Source organism: Eschrichtius robustus, chromosome 5 (genome assembly GCF_028021215.1).
Source record: "Eschrichtius robustus isolate mEscRob2 chromosome 5, mEscRob2.pri, whole genome shotgun sequence".
In the NCBI taxonomy this organism is placed as follows: domain Eukaryota; kingdom Metazoa; phylum Chordata; class Mammalia; order Artiodactyla; family Eschrichtiidae; genus Eschrichtius; species Eschrichtius robustus.
Genome location: NC_090828.1, coordinates 130,607,194 through 130,623,381, shown reverse-complemented (window position 1 = coordinate 130,623,381; position 16,188 = coordinate 130,607,194). Strand labels below are relative to the sequence as shown.

General features: G+C 36.0%; 1 protein-coding gene across 2 annotated transcripts in view; it reads left to right on the top strand.

Annotated features, from left to right (window-relative positions):
• The window catches only part of C5H2orf76 (chromosome 5 C2orf76 homolog), an 84,341-nt gene that overhangs the window by 60,297 nt on the left and 7,856 nt on the right, over window positions 1-16,188 (top strand). For both annotated transcript variants that reach the window (XM_068545270.1, XM_068545271.1), the window contains one exon: window positions 8,987-9,024. In XM_068545270.1, the coding sequence (XP_068401371.1) occupies window positions 8,987-9,024 (38 nt within the window). The remainder of the gene's footprint in view (window positions 1-8,986; window positions 9,025-16,188) is intronic.

The window sequence follows — 16,188 nt, the reverse complement described above, 5'->3', positions numbered from 1 at the left end:
TGTCTTATGTTTAAGTCTTTAAGCCATTTTTGAGTTTATTTTTGTACATGGTGTGAGGGTGTGTTCTAACTTCTTGAGGGTGTGTTCTAACTTCATTGATTTACATGCAGCTATCCAACTTTCCCAGCGCCACTTGCTGAAGAGACTTTTTCGCATTTTGTATTCTTGCCTACTTTGTCAATGATTAATTGACTGTAGGTGTGTGGGTTTATTTCTTGGCTCTCTATTCTGTTCCATTGAAACATATGTCTGTTTTTGTACCAGTATCACACTGTTTTGATTACTGTAGCTTTGTAGTATTGTCTGAAGTCTAGAAGGGTTGTGCCTCCTGCTTTGTTCCTTTTCCTCAGGATTGCTTTGGCAGTTCTGGGTCTTTTATGGTTCCATGCATGAAATATCTTTTTCCATCGCCTCACTTTCAATCTATGTGTGTCCTTCACCCTAAAGTGGGTCTCTTGTAGGCAGCATATTGTAGGCTCTCGTTTTATTATCCAGTCTTTCACTCTGTGTCATTTGATTGGAGCATTTAGTCCATTGACATTTAACGTAATTATTGATAGATAGGTATTTATTGCCATTTTAAACGTTGCTTTCCAGTTGATTTTGTATTTCTTCCTTGTTCTTTTTGTTTTTCCATGGTAGTGGATAATGTACCTCTCATATTATTCTACCTTATTAACATTCTCTTGTCCTATTATTTCTATACTACTCAGATGAATTGACAGGAAAAATGAATACATTTATCTGTGAAGAAATTAGAGAACCACCATGGCTTTGATAGATTTCAAGTGACTGTCTGCATTTGGCTCTTTAACAGTCTGCCACTTTGTGTTTGACAAGAAAGGCTGAAGTGTTACTTTCTCACCTGTCCTTGTCCTGCAGTATTGCTACACTCTCTATGGGGTTGAACACACTGGGTGTTGGGGAGTGGAAAGGGCACAGGCTCAAATTTCATTTTTGTTAGTTGCCATTTCTGTGCCCTTGGACAAAGGTCCAGTTCTCTCTGCCAGGCCACCAAGAGTCTGAGATTTCTCAGAGCCCTTCCTCCCATTTAATTGGCATCTACATCTATTACTGATTTACCCTGGCCAGACAGTGTGTTCATAAAGCACGGGGGATGTTGTTTTATTTTTAAATCCTATCGTTTAGGCATGGTGCACGTGTGCAGTAAATGTTGGTTGTTGTGCAGTGTGGGGCTGCTAATCCTGTTTGTTTCTAAGGCTGTGTGAGTGTAGATTAAACAGTGCACGTGTGAACACATTAAATACTCCGCAAACATAAGATCTTCTTTTTATTTTTATGAGGTTGCTTTCCTCAAGGAATTTGCATTAAGGAAACAATATCCACAGAAGTTGTTTCTGTTAATAATGAAGATTATTTTTTTAAGAAGGAAAAACAAGTGAAAGAGATGATTTAACAAAGAAAGGGACATTAATACAACATCTTTTGCTAGCTTGTCATTTCTCCTTTCTTACCTTCTTCCCAGGTCTTACCAATTTCTGTTGGAGAGAAAAATCTGGTGAAAATTTCTGTTCAAAGCATTTCTTTTTCTGCTAAAAAATGTGGCCTCCTTCTTGTGGGGTTCTATAACCTATCAGAACAAAGATATGTCTAATTTAAAGACTTGTTAGCAAAATACACAGAACATGATTAACATTTGGCAAGGTCAAACTACAGTTTTGCAAGTTGATTGCAAGGTCCTTTTGTTTAAAAAAAAAACTACTCTTGGCTTCTTTAGTCTCCAGTAACAAACTGATATATATCTGCAGTGAGAAAAAGAGGGTAATAGGTAACTCAGTATAACAGATAATTCACAAGTCACATTTGTTTATTTTCTTGTGTACATTGTAAGCTTATTTTTAGCAGTTGTGGCATATTTACATCCGAAGTATGTGTCTTTCACTTAGGTTAGATTTATTTTTATTTCTTAACAATACATATAGTCCAGGGATTAGGCTGACCTTATATTAAAAATTGCAATAGGTAATTGAAAGTTGACTATTTAAAATAATGGGTAATTCAGGGTGCTGGTTCTTAACTGAATAGGTACCCTATTCTTCTGTAGTATTAGAACATAGTTAAATCAAGGTTTGTTTTTTTTAAACAGATCCTTTTTTTGTTGTTGTTCATCAGAAAGTCACACAAATTATAATCATCCTCATCAGTTCACTCAGTCCCTTGTAATTAATTTCTTTTTCATGTTGATCTTTTGTTAGCACTTTTATGAATTCATCAGTTTTCCATTAGAGTTCTGAAAATGCTTATTCATTCAGTTCAGCAGTATAGTCAGTTACCAGAAACCTGTGCTTGTCAGAGTCTTTTTCATGAATTCCTTGAAGATGAAACCCTTTTATAGGAACATTTTTGCAAAAGCATCAGAGTACACCCAAAACTGTCTGTAAATGACAAAAAACTTAAAAATGACCACAGTTAAAGATCTTTATTTTTTTTCACACACACACACTGTATTTTATTTTTACAAGAGATAAATAGACTGACACCAAGCATTGTACATGGATGACCACAACAAAAGCAACAATGATTGCAATTACCAAACACGAAACACACTCATACTATGTCATAATATTGACATTCAGTCCAGTAATCCTCCACTGTAACAGCTCCTTTACTTTGCAGTGAAAATTGATTTGTATATTCTTTGCCTCTGAGTCCTTGTGGGATTTTTTTTTTTAAATTCAAACAGAAAGTCACAGAAATTATACTCATCCTCATCAGTTCACTCAGTCCCATGTAATTAATTTTTTTTTTCATGTTGATCTTTTGTTAGCACTTTTATGAATTCATCAGCTTTCCATTAGAGTTCTGAAAAATGCTTATTCATTCAGTTCAGCAGTATAGTCAGTTACCAGAAACCTGTGCTTGTCAGAGTCTTTTCCATGAATTCCTTGAAGATGAAACCCTTTTATAGGAACATTTTTGCAAAAGCATCAGAGTACACCCAGAACTGTCTGTAAATGACAAAAAACTTAAAAATGACCACAGTTAAAGACTTGATGAAAGTTCATAATAATGCAATTGACAAGGAAATTTAGTTATTTCTGAGATGCACATTTTAAAATAATAACTAGAATTATGACTTAATAACATTATACCAGAACATATAAGATTTTTAGGAATTTCATGTAATGTCTGAAACATTTATATTAACATATTTCCAAACAAATAACCCAAAGAAAGTTTAGTATTAGTTGTTTTTTTGTTTTTTAATTTTTTAATTTAATTTTATTTAGTTTTTTATACAGCAGGTTCTTATTAGTCATCCATTTTATACACATCAGTGTATACATGTCAATCCCAATCTCCCAATTCATCACACCACCATCCCCACCCCCCCGCGGCTTTCCCCCCTTGGTGTCCATACGTTTCTTCTCTACATCTGTGTCTCAACTTCTGCCCTGCAAACTGGTTCATCTGTACCATTTTTCTAGGTTCCACATACATGCGTTAATATACGATATTTGTTTTTCTCTTTCTGACTTACTTCACTCTGTATGACAGTCTCTAGGTCCATCCACGTCTCAACAAATGACCCAATTTCGTTCCTTTTTATGGCTGAGTAATATTCCATTGTATACATGTACCACATCTTCTTTATCCATTCGTCTGTCGACGGGCATTTAGGTTGCTTCCATGACCTGGCTATTGTAAATAGTGCTGCAATGAACATTGGGGTGCATGTGTCTTTTTGAATTATGGTTTTCTCTGGGTGTATGCCCAGTAGTGGGATTGCTGGATCATGTGGTAATTCTATTTTTAGTTTTTTTAAGGAACCTCCATACTGTTCTCCATAGTGGCTGTATCAATTTACATTCCCACCAACAGTGCAAGAGGGTTCCCTTTTCTCCACATCCTCTCCAGCATTTGTTGTTTGTAGATTTTCTGATGATGCCCATTCTAATGGTGTGAGGTGATACCTCATTGTAGTTTCAATTTGCATTTCTCTAATAATTAGTGATGTTGAGCAGCTTTTCAGGTACCTCTTTGCCATCTGTATGTCTTCTTTGGAGAAATGTCTATTTAGGTCTTCTGCCCATTTTTGGGTTGGGTTGTTTGTTTCTTTAATATTGAGCTGCATGAGCTGTTTATATATTTTGGAGATTAATCCTTTGTCCGTTGATTCGTTTGCAAATATTTTCTCCCATTCTGAGGGTTGTCTTTTCGTCTTGTTTATGGTTTCCTTGCTGTGCAAAAGCTTTGAAGTTTCATTAGGTCCCATTTGTTTATTTTTGTTTTTATTTCCATTACTCTAGGAGGTGGATCAAAAATGATCTTGCTGTGATTTATGTCAAGAGTGTTCTTCCTATGTTTTCCTCTAAGAGTTTTATAGAGTCTGGTCTTACATTTAGGTCTCTAATCCATTTTGAGTTTATTTTTGTGTATGGTGTTAGGGAGTGTTCTAATTTCATTCTTTTACATGTAACTGTCCAGTTTTCGCAGCACCACTTATTGAAGAGACTGTTTTTTCTCCATTGTATATCCTTGCCTCCTTTGTCATAGATTAGTTGACCATAGGTGTGTGGGTTTATCTCTGGGCTTTCTATCTTGTTCCATTGATCTATGTTTCTGTTTTTGTGCCAGTACCATATTGTCTTGATTACTGTAGCTTTGTAGTATAGTCTGAAGTCAGGGGGTCTGATTCCTCCAGCTCCATTTTTTTCCCTCAAGACTGCTTTGGCTATTCGGGGTCTTTTGTGTGTCCATATAAATTTTAAGAGTTTTTTGTTCTAGTTCTGTGAAAAATGCCAGTGATCGTTTGATAGGGATGGCATTGAATCTGTAGATTGCTTTGGGTAGTATAGTCATTTTCACAATACTGATTCTTCCAATCCAAGAACATGGTATATCTCTCCATTTGTTGGTATCATCTTTAATTTCTTTCATCAGTGTCTTATAGTTTTCTGCAGACAGGTCTTTTGTCTCCCTAGGTAGGTTTATTCCTAGGTATTTTATTCTTCTTGTTGCAATGGTAAATGGGAGTGTTTCCTTAATTTCTCTTTCAGATTTTTCATCATTAGTGTATAGGAATGCAAGAGATTTCTGTGCATTAATTTTGTATCCTGCAACTTTACCAAATTCATTGATTAGCTCTAGTAGTTTTCTGGTGGCATCTTTACGATTCTCTGTGTATAGTATCATGTCATCTGCAAACAGTGACAGTTTTACTTCTTCTTTTCCAATTTGTATTTCTTTTATTTCTTTTTCTTCTCTGATTGCCGTAGCTAGGACTTCCAAAACTATGTTGAATAATAGTGGTGAGGGTGCACATCCTTGTCTTGTTCCTGATCTTAGAGGAAGTGGTTTCAATTTTTCACCATTGAGAATGATGTTTGCTGTGGGTTTGTCATATATGGCCTCTATTATGTTGAGGTAGGTTCCCTCTATGCCCACTTTCTGGGGAGTTTTTATCATAAATGGGTGTTGAATTTTGTCAAAAGCTTTTTCTGCGTCTATTGAGATGATCATATGGTTTTTATTCTTCAATTTGTTAATATGGTGTATCACATTGATTGATTTGCGTATATTGAAGAATCCTTACATCCCTGGGATTAATCCCACTTGATCGTGGTGTATGATCCTTTTAATGTGTTGTTGGGTTCTGTTTGCTAGTATTTTGTTGAGGATTTTTGCATCTATAATCAACAGTGATATTGGTCTGTGGTTTTCTTTTTTTGTAGTTATCTTTGTCTGGTTTTGGTATCAGGGTGATGGTGGCCTCAGAGAATGAGTTTGGGAGTGTTCCTTCCTCTGCAAGTTTTTGGAGGAGTTTGAGAAAGGTGGGTGTTATCTCTTCTCTAAATGTTTGATAGAATTCACCTGTGAAGCCATCTGGTCCTGGGCTTTTGTTTGTTGGAAGATTTTTAATCACAGTTTCAATTTCATCACTTGTGATTGGTCTGTTCATATTTTCTGTTTCTTCCTGGTTCAGTCTTGGAAGGTTATACCTTTCTAAGAATTTGTCCATTTCTTCCAGGTTGTCCATTTTATTGGCATGAGTTGCTTGTAGTAGTCTCTTAGGGTGCTTTGTATTTCTGCGGTGTCTGTTGTAACTTCTCCTTTTTCATTTGTAATTTTATTGATTTGAGTCCTATCCCTCTATTTCTTGATGAGTCTGGCTAATGGTTTATCAATTTTGTTTATCATCTCAAAGAACCAGCTTTTAGTTTTATTGATCTTTGCTATTTTCTTTGTTTCTCTTTCATTTATTTCTGCTCTGATCTTTATAATTTCTTTCCTTCTGCTAACTTTGGGTTTTGTTTGTTCTTCTTTCTCTAGTTTCTTTAGGTGTAAGGTTAGATTGTTTACTTAAGATTTTTCTTGTTTCTTGAGGTAGGCTTGTATAGCTATAAACTTCCCTCTCTGAACTGCTTTTGCTGCATCCCATAGGTTTTGGATTGTCGTGTTTTCATTGTCATTTGTCTCTAGGTATTTTTTGATTTCCTCTTTGATTTCTTCAGTGATCTCTTGGTTATTTAGTAACGTATCATTTAGCCTCCATGTGTTTGTGTTTTTTACCTTTTTTTCCCTGTAATTGATGTCTAATCTCATAGCGTTGTGGTCAGAAAAGATGCTTGATATGATTTCAGTTTTCTTCAATTTACTGAGGCTTGATTTGTGACCCAAGATGTGATCTATCCTGGAGAATGTCCTGTGCGCACTTGAGAAGAAAGTGTAACCTGCTGTTTTTGGATGGAATGTCCTATAAATATCAATTAAATCTACCTGGTCTATTGTGTCATTTAAAGCTTCTGTTACCTTATTTATTTTCATTTTGGATGATCTGTGCATTGGTGTAAGTGGGGTGTTAAAGTCCCCCACTATTATTGTGTTACTGTCGATTTCCTCTTTTATAGCTGTTAGCAGTTGCCTTATGTATTGAGGTGCTCCTATGCTGGGTGCATATATATTTATAATTGTTATGTCTTCTTCTTGGATAGATTCCTTGATCATTATGTACTGTCCTTCCTTGTCTCTTGTAACATTCTTTATTTTAAAGTCTATTTTATCTGATATGAGTATTGCTACTCCGGCTTTCTTTAGATTTCCATTTGCATGGAATATCTTTTTCCATCCCCTCACTTTCAGTCTGTATGTGTCCCTAGGTCTAAAGTGGGTCTCTTGTAGACAGCATATATATGGGTCTTGTTTTTGTATCCATTCAGTAAGCCTGTGTCTTTTGGTTGGAGCATTTAATCCATTCACGTTTAAGGTAATTATCGATATGTATGTTCCTATGACCATTTTCTTAATTGTTTTGGGTTTGTTTTTGTAGGTTCTTTTCTTCTCTTGTGTTTCCCACTTAGAGAAGTTCCTTTAGCATTTGTTGTAGAGCTGGTTTGGTGGTGCTGAGTTCTCTTAGCTTTTGCTTGTTTGTAAAGCTTTTGATTTCTCCATCAAATCTGAATGAGATCCTTGCCGGGTAGAGTAACCTTGGTTGCAGGTTCTTCCCTTTCATCACTTTAAGTATATCATGCCGCTCCCTTCTGGCTTGTAGAGTTTCTGCTGAGAAATCAGCTGTTAACCTTATGGGAGTTCCCTTGTATGTTATTTGTCGTTTTTCCCTTGCTGCTTTCAATAAATTTTCTTTGTCTTTAATTTTTGCCAATTTGATTACTATGTGTCTCGGCGTGTTTCTCCTTGGGTTTATCCTGTATGGGACTCTCTGCGCTTCCTGGACTTGGGTGGCTATTTCCTTTCCCATGTTAGGGAAGTTTTCGACTATAATTTCTTGAAATGTTTTCTCTAGTCCTTTCTCTCTCTCTTCTCCTTCTGGGACCCCTATAATGCGAATGTTGTTGCGTTTAATGTTGTCCCAGAGGTCTCTTAGGCTGTCTTCATTTCTTTTCATTCTTTTTTCTTTATTCTGTTCCGCAGCAGTGAATTCCACCATTCTGTCTTCCAGGTCACTTATCCGTTCTTCTGCCTCAGTTATTCTATTGATTCCTTCTAGTGTAGTTTTCATTTCAGTTATTGTATTGTTCATCTCTGTTTGTTTGTTCTTTAATTCTTCTAGGTCTTTGTTAAACATTTCTTGCATCTTCTCGATCTTTGCCTTCATTCTTTTTCTGAGGTCCTGGATCATCTTCACTATCATTATTCTGAATTCTTTTTCTGGAAGGTTGCCTATCTCCATTTAGTTGTTTTTCTGGGGTTTTATCTTGTTCCTTTTTTATCTTGTTTCATTTCATTTCACTGGAATTCCTTGTTGAATCAAACAGCATGATTGATAGAAATGAATTTTAGTTTAAGGTTAAGAGTTTATTCAGACATAATAACACATGTAATCGTAATACATTAATTAAATGGTTAGATAAAAATGAGTGAAGAATTGGAAACTTTCTGAATTGAGTAAAGCAGATTAGATGGTGTGAGCCTGTGTATTATTTCAAAACCAGAAGACAGTAGTAGTCTTTGGGTATTAGCTGCCTTGGTCAGATTACCAGTGATCCTTGATGGTGTTTGAATTCTGAGAGTGGTAACAACTTGTTGGTATGATTTGACCTCCTGTCACTGAATCTATTCTGAGAGATTAATAGATTAGTAATAGTAGTAGTAGTAGACATTAACAAAGTCTGTCTTAATTTAAGACAGACTGTTTTTTTTAAACCTTATTTGTTAATCTTAGCATTTAATGACTCTAACAAACGGGGTAGAATAATGTCATTCACCTGTCTTCTTAAGGGAAACTGTGCTGAGTTGACTTCAGGTTATTGTACTAACACAGTTGTGTGTGTCAAAGGCCAGGGCTTTAAATATCTTTATACAGTGAGCTTTAATTTTAATGATATGCAAATGTAATTTTCAGTTTACTATGTACTAGAGGTTTAAGTGAACCTGATCATAAGGCAAAGACTCAGATTTCTCAGTTTCATAGCTGCCACCTTCTCCCCATCTCACTTTAATAGTTTGAAATGAAGTTTTAGAATAGTTTTAGTAAAAAGACAACTTGTTTTTTTTTTTCTTTCAGATAAACTAAAGATTGTTCATCAAGCACATAAATCAAAGGTATGTTTCATATGTACAGTATCTGGCACACACATAGCAAGTAATCAATTTTTGTTGACTTAGTGAATAAATGAATGAACACATATATTTCTCAGATATTTTCCATTATAATAGAATTTTTAATTTTGTAGCTACCCTTTCTATAGCCTTACTTTTCCATTAAAGGAAAAAAAAAAAAAAACCTCTAAGTCATATTCCTGTTAGTAGATCCTTTAAAAAAAAGGTGTTAATTAAAAAAAAACAACGTTATATATCAAGCAAATGTGTAACATAAAATAAGCATAAAACTTGGTAAAATAAATTCAGGTTACATATAAAGGAAGTCAAGTATTATCTGTCAGTCCAATTTCTTTGATTTTCTTAATTCTGTACCAGAAGAAGAGAGCCAAAAGCAGATGAAAATACTGTGTTTTTTTTCTGATTTGACTGTTTCGGTGTGTAAGAGTAGGCTCCGGACTGTGGCTCTTGGGAACAGACCTATTAGTTCCACAGAGGACATAGCCTTCCCCAAAGAGGACTGATTAGTTATTTGTTTATAGTATATTTCCATTTCTGTTTTCTTACTTTTTTAGAGCGATGTTTTTATGTTTGCTTCTCATACAGATAGACCAGAGTGGTCTTTTTTCTTGAATCTCAGTGATCTTGTGTAGACTTCTCATTAAAGTAACCTTCTCTATTATACAGACTACTCAAGGACAAGGGACTGTATCTTCTTCTTCATATCTCCAGTACCTAGCACAATGCCTCATTCGTAGGAGTGTTTCCATAACAATTTTTGAAGGAAATATTTTATGAATTCATTTAATTTCATTCTCTTCTCTAGTCATAGATGCCCTCCATAAACTCAGTCAGCTTTTAAATAAACATATAACAAAAGATCATAAAGAAGATGGCCTGAGGGTATGTCTGTTGACTGTGAATTAGTAACTCAAAAACATTTTTTTTCTGATGGCTTAAAACAACACACATTTATTCTCTTATAGTTCTGGAGGTCAGAAATCTGAAATCAGTTTCCCTGGGTAAAATCAAGCTGGGTCTTTCCGGTAACTTTATTTTTTTATACCAAGGATTATATATACAAATTTGACAGTATCCATTGTCAAACACTTTAAAATTTAGTGCTTGTGTGTGTCTGGGACTGTGGTGTAGAATCTGTACTTTGTATCGATGCTAGAATTGTATCTGTCCACATTCTCCATCCACTTTCTCTTCTCCAAGGCGGGACCCTTTACAACCTTGTCCCTAAAACGTGGAGAGTAGGAAGCTTGGTCTGATTGTAGAAGGGGAATATATAAAATGAAGTCACAATGAAACAGTATGCTCTTTGAAAAGGTTGTCATTCTCCATTCAGTGTTGCATTTTTACATCATTGAGCTCATGTTTCCTAAAAGGGATAATAACTAAATTATTCCCTTATCCTTAATGAAGACCTAGTTCATGATATGCAAATAATCAGTATTATTACATTTTTAAAAAATCAGGAAGTTTTCCTTCTATAGTTGGAAATATCTTAGAATTGTTCCTTATATTTAAAACATATGTTCCATCTTGGCATGTTAGAGTTGAAAAATTAGGGCCTATTTTTTAGTTGAACAATGTATTTACTTAAAGAAAGAGTCCCAGAACAAATTAAGTCACTTAGAATGTTTCAGGAATCTGGCTTGATAAACTTTCATCTAAACCATAATGATTCTAGTTAAGTACAGCCTATATACCCCAGAGATGGTTCTTCAAATTTCCTCTTTAACTTTTGTAAGGAAGGAGCCAATATATTTTCACAGATATGGTTTTAAGACTTAAAAATTTTACCCACATGTCCTCATTTGTGCCTTTTCCAACTACCAGACATTTTTGTCATTTTTCATGTGCATTCTACTCCTCATTTGCAGGGCCTATAAGCATCACTGGCCCAGACTGTCAGTTTTCCAACCCATCTGTAATTTTAATCTCCTTCCTTAGCCAAAGGGAGAGACTTCCAAATAACTCCTGTATCTTAATGAACTTGTTCACGAAAGGCATTTTCCCCATTTCCCGAATTTTCTAGGTCCAAAGACTTTCTTAATTACAATTACCAGGTATACACAGAAATTTCTTGCCATCACAATAAAAAGGTGACTGGATACCTTCCCACCAGAGCCTCCTGTTTGGATGTTGAGCTCAGTGTTTATTGAATGAATCAATAGTTACAAATAATTACCATAATATGATTTATTTTTTATCAAGAAAATGTATTTGTGTGTCTGTGTGTGTATTTTGATTATAATCAGTAGGCTACTTATAAAGTCATAATTCCTATCAAAAAGATTTGAAAGAAAAACCATAATTTCTATCTTTTATTTTGTGAGTTTGGAAACCAGATAGCTATCCTTGTTCAAAGTTTATGAAAGGAAGAAGTCACACTCTTGAATAAACTTTGTAAGAAATATACAAGATCTTTAAGAAGAAGACTTTAAAATGCCAGTGAGGGTATTCAGTTGTCCAAACTCATTGAGCTGAGCTCCTCTTAAGATCTATGCGTTTTCTTTATGTGAAATTCTACCTCAATTTAACAAAAAAGTAAAGCATGTAAAGAGGGATACAAGATGAGACTTAAGTGCAAGTATTAGGATATTTGGATGGGAAGATGCAACAGCATGAAGATGTCAGTTCTCTCATAGTTAATTTACAAATTTAATGCCACCCAAATAAAATTCTACAGTTGTGTGTATATATGTATTTGTATATATATGTGTGTGTATATATGTGTGTGTATATGTGTGTGTGTATATGTGTGTGTGTGTGTATATATATATGAGCTAAAGAAACTGATTATAAAACTAACATGCAAAAAATAAATAATGAAGAATAGTCAGAAAAAAGAAGAGAAATGAAAGTGACTAACCCTGGCACATGTTAAGACATATTATAAAACTATACTAGTTAAAACGGTGTGGTACTGTCACATGAACTGTTAGTTCAATGGCACAGAATTAGAAGCCCCAAAATAGACCTAATTATATATAGGAATTTAATATATATTAAATATTGCATTTCAAATTTATGGAGAAAATATGGAGGATTCAGTAAATGTTATTGGAACAGCTAGGTAGACATCTAGAAAACAGTTAAATTGAATCCATATCCTTTTCTTATGCCAAAATAAATACTCATTGGGTTAATGACATAAATCTAAGATGAAACCCATAGGTGAGGGTAGAAATGAAATAGATTAACACGAGTGGATAATTTGTTCAGGCCGTGTGATGGGTACAGGAGGGTTCATTGTACTATTCTGTATACATTGTATGTTTGAAATTCTCTATGATTAAAAGTTTAAAAGATGAAATTAATTAAAATATTTGAAGCAAACATGGAATCTTAAAAGTAATCTTAGACTGAAGGTCCAAATATGATAGGAAAATAAAAGATTGATACATTTTACTTTATTCGTTAATTTATTCAACAGACATTCAGCACCTTCTTTTAAAAAAAAACTCTATAAGAAAAATGAACAACTGAAAAACTGAGAGAAAATTTTCTAACTTATATTACAGAAAAGGCCTAATTTTACAATTCCATTGAAAAAATTATCCTACAAGTTTATTAAAAAATAGAAAATATTCAAATCTTTACTTAAAATAAATAGAAATTAAGACTATACTTAATTTATATCTGCTGGATTGGCAGAGATCAAAAGATTTTGGTAATACACTGTGTTGGTGAGGGTGTGGGAAACAGGGACTCTCAGTGATGGGTAGCATTGGTATAAATGGGTACTGCTTCTTTGGAGAGTAATTTGGCGATATCTGTCAAAATAAAAATTGCCCTTACTTTCTGACTCAATAGTTCTAGGAATTTATCTTACAGATAAAACTTATGCAAAATAATATATGTACAAGGATATTTGTTGCAGGATTGTGTATGGTAGGAAGAGATAGGAAACAACCTGAATGTCCATCAGTAGGGACAGAGAGGGAGAGTTAATACTTTCATTGGAATATGCTGCAACCTTGATAAATTATGAGGCAGCTCTTACACTGATTTTGAATGACTTTTAAGATATTTTAAGAGAAAAAAGTAAGGTGTTAGAACACAGCGTATAATATGCCATTATTTGTGTGAAAAGGTTTACATGCACATCTCCACCTGCATGTACACGTACAGGGACAGTCTCTGGAAGGATACATAAGAATTAGTACAAATTCTCTGGAGAAGAACTAGTCGGATGGGGTTGGGAGGAGACTACTTCTCACTCTCTCCATATGTACGTGGAGAATTTTGTATTGTGAGTATGTATTACCTATTCTAAAATGATTTTTTTAGGCCTTCCCTGGTGGTCCAGTGGCTAAGACTCTGCGCTCCCAATGCAGGGGGCCCGGGTTTGATCCCTGGTCAGGGAACTGGATCCCGCATGCTGCAACTAAAGACCCCACAGCCTGCAACGAAGATCCCGCATGCAGCATGGAGTGTCCTGTGTGCTGCAACTAAGACCTGGTGCAGCCAAATAAATAAATATTAAATTAATTAATTAGTTAATTAATTAATGATTTCTTTTTTTAAAAATTATTATTTATTTATTTATTTATTTTTGGCTGCGTTGGGTCTTCGTCTCTGTGCGAGGGATCTCTCCAGTTGCGGCAAGCGGGGGCCACTCTTCATCGCGGTGCGCGGGCCTCTCACTATCGTGGCCTCTCTCATTGCGGAGCACAGGCTCCAGACACACAGGCTCAGTAGTTGTGGCTCACGGGCCCAGCCGCTCGGCGGCATGTGGGATCCTCCCAGACCAGGGCTCGAACCCGTGTCCCCTGCATCGGCAGGCAGATTCTCAACCACTGCGCCACCAGGGAAGCCCAATTAATGATTTCTTTAGTGAAGTTTTTCTTTCCCCCCTTTTAATCTGTGTGCTTTGGAGTTTAAGCCCCTGTGCTCTCTAGTGAGTGAAGCTTTGGAGCATGGCTTCTGGGTCAGCTCTTTTGGCTGCTGAGAGGCCTTATTGTTGAGCCTCCCTCTCAGCCATATTCTAGAAAGAGAATCCGTCACTAAACGGCTGCGTTCTGGTTGACAGGTGGTACTGTGTGCCCAACTAGTGCTCACTACTAGGTGCCGTTTAGGGGCAGATATCAATCCTCCTGTATTTATGATGTTTAACTGAATTTGTGAATAGCATTGGAGAGCAATCTCATCTACTCCCACCCCAAATCACACAGAGAAATGTTAGTTAATATGACATGGGACCAAGTGTTTGTTAGCAAGGTGTTTAGATATGTGGACTTTCAGCAGAGGCAAATTTGCTTCTCTCAGAAGTCAGACTGTTTTTGTTTTTGCAAAAACAGAAATATAGATCAATGGAACAGGATAGAAAGCCCAGAGATAAACCCATGCACCTATGGTCAACTAATCTATGACAAAGGAGGCAAGGATATACAATGGAGAAAAGACAGCCTCTTCAATAAGTGGTGCTGGGAAAACTGGACAATTACACGTAAAAGAATGAAATTAGAACACTCCCTAACACCATACACAAAAATAAACTCAGAATGGATTAAGGACCTAAATGTAAGACCGGACACTATAAAACTCTTAGAGGAAAACATAGGAAGAACACTCTTTGACATAAATCACAGCAAGATCTTTTTTGATCCACCTCCTAGAGTAATGGAAATAAAAACAAAAATAAACAAATGGGACCTAATGAAACTTCAAAGCTTTTGCAAAGCAAACTACAAACAAGACGAAAAGACAACCCTCAGAATGGGAGAAAATATTTGCAAACGAATCAACGGACAAAGGATTAATCTCCAAAATATATAAACAGCTCATGCAGCTCAATATTAAAAAAGCAAACAACCCAATCAAATAATGGGCAGAAGACCTAAGTAGACATTTCTCCAAAGAGGACATACAGATGGCCAAGAGGTACCTGAAAAGCTGCTCAACATCACTAATTATTAGAGAAATGCAAATCGAAACTACAATGAGGTATCACCTCACACACCAGTCAGAATGGCATCTACAAACAACAAATGCTGGAGAGGATGTGGAGAAAAGGGAATCCTCTTGCACTGTTGGTAGGAATGTAAATTGATACAGCCACTATGGAGAACAGTATGGAGGTTCCTTAAAAAATGAAAAATAGAGCTACCATATGACCCAGCAATCCCACTACTGGGCATATACCCTGAGAAAACCATAATTCAAAAAGACACGTGTACCCCAATATTCATTGCAGCACTATTTACAATAGCCAGGTCATGGAAACAACCTAAATGCCCATCAACAGACGAATGGATAAAGAAGATGTGGTACATATATACAATGGAATATTACTCAGCCATAAAAAGGAATGAAATTGAGTCATTTGTAGAGACGTGGATGGATCTAGAGACTGTCATACAGAGTGAAGTAAGAGAAAAACAAATATCGCATATTAACGCATATATGTGGAACCTAGAAAAATGGTACAGGTGAACCGGTTTGCAGGGCAGAAATTGAGGCACAGATGTAGAGAACAAACGTATGGACATCAAGCAGGGAAAGCCGCGGGGGGCAGTGGTGGTGTGATGAATTGGGAGATTGGGATTGACATGTATACACTGATGTGTATAAAATGGATGACTAATAAGAGCCTGCTGTATAAAAAAATAAATAAAATTCAAAAAAAAAAAAAATAAAAGACTGGCCAAAGCTGGAACCTCAGCCCCCTGGCTGACTAGCCACATACTCGGCCTATACCTTAACCTCTCTGATTCCTCCTGGATTATTGTGAGGATGTGATGATGACGATGATAACAGAACAGTGACAGCCAACAGTACTCCCTGTGTGGCTGACACTGTCCTGAGGGTTTTATGTGCTTCATCTCTTTTCATCCTCTCCACAGGGTAGTGAGAAGGTGCATCCCTCCCCCTACTTTTTTTGTTTTTTAACAGATGAGCACATAAGAGCACCTCTAAGAGAGGTTTGTTTGTTGAGACCTCTAAGAGGTGGTTGTTGAGACCACGCAGCTGGATGTTGGTGGAACCTGAACTTGAACCCAGCTCCAGCTCCAAAGCTCAGTGCTTTATGTAGTGTGTGCATGTAGTAGGTACTCACTGTGTATCTGTTCACTTCTCTCCCTACAGTGATGGGAGCAGAATGTAAATTATTGCTGTGACCCAGAGTAACAATTCAGTTGTCTTTGAGGAATC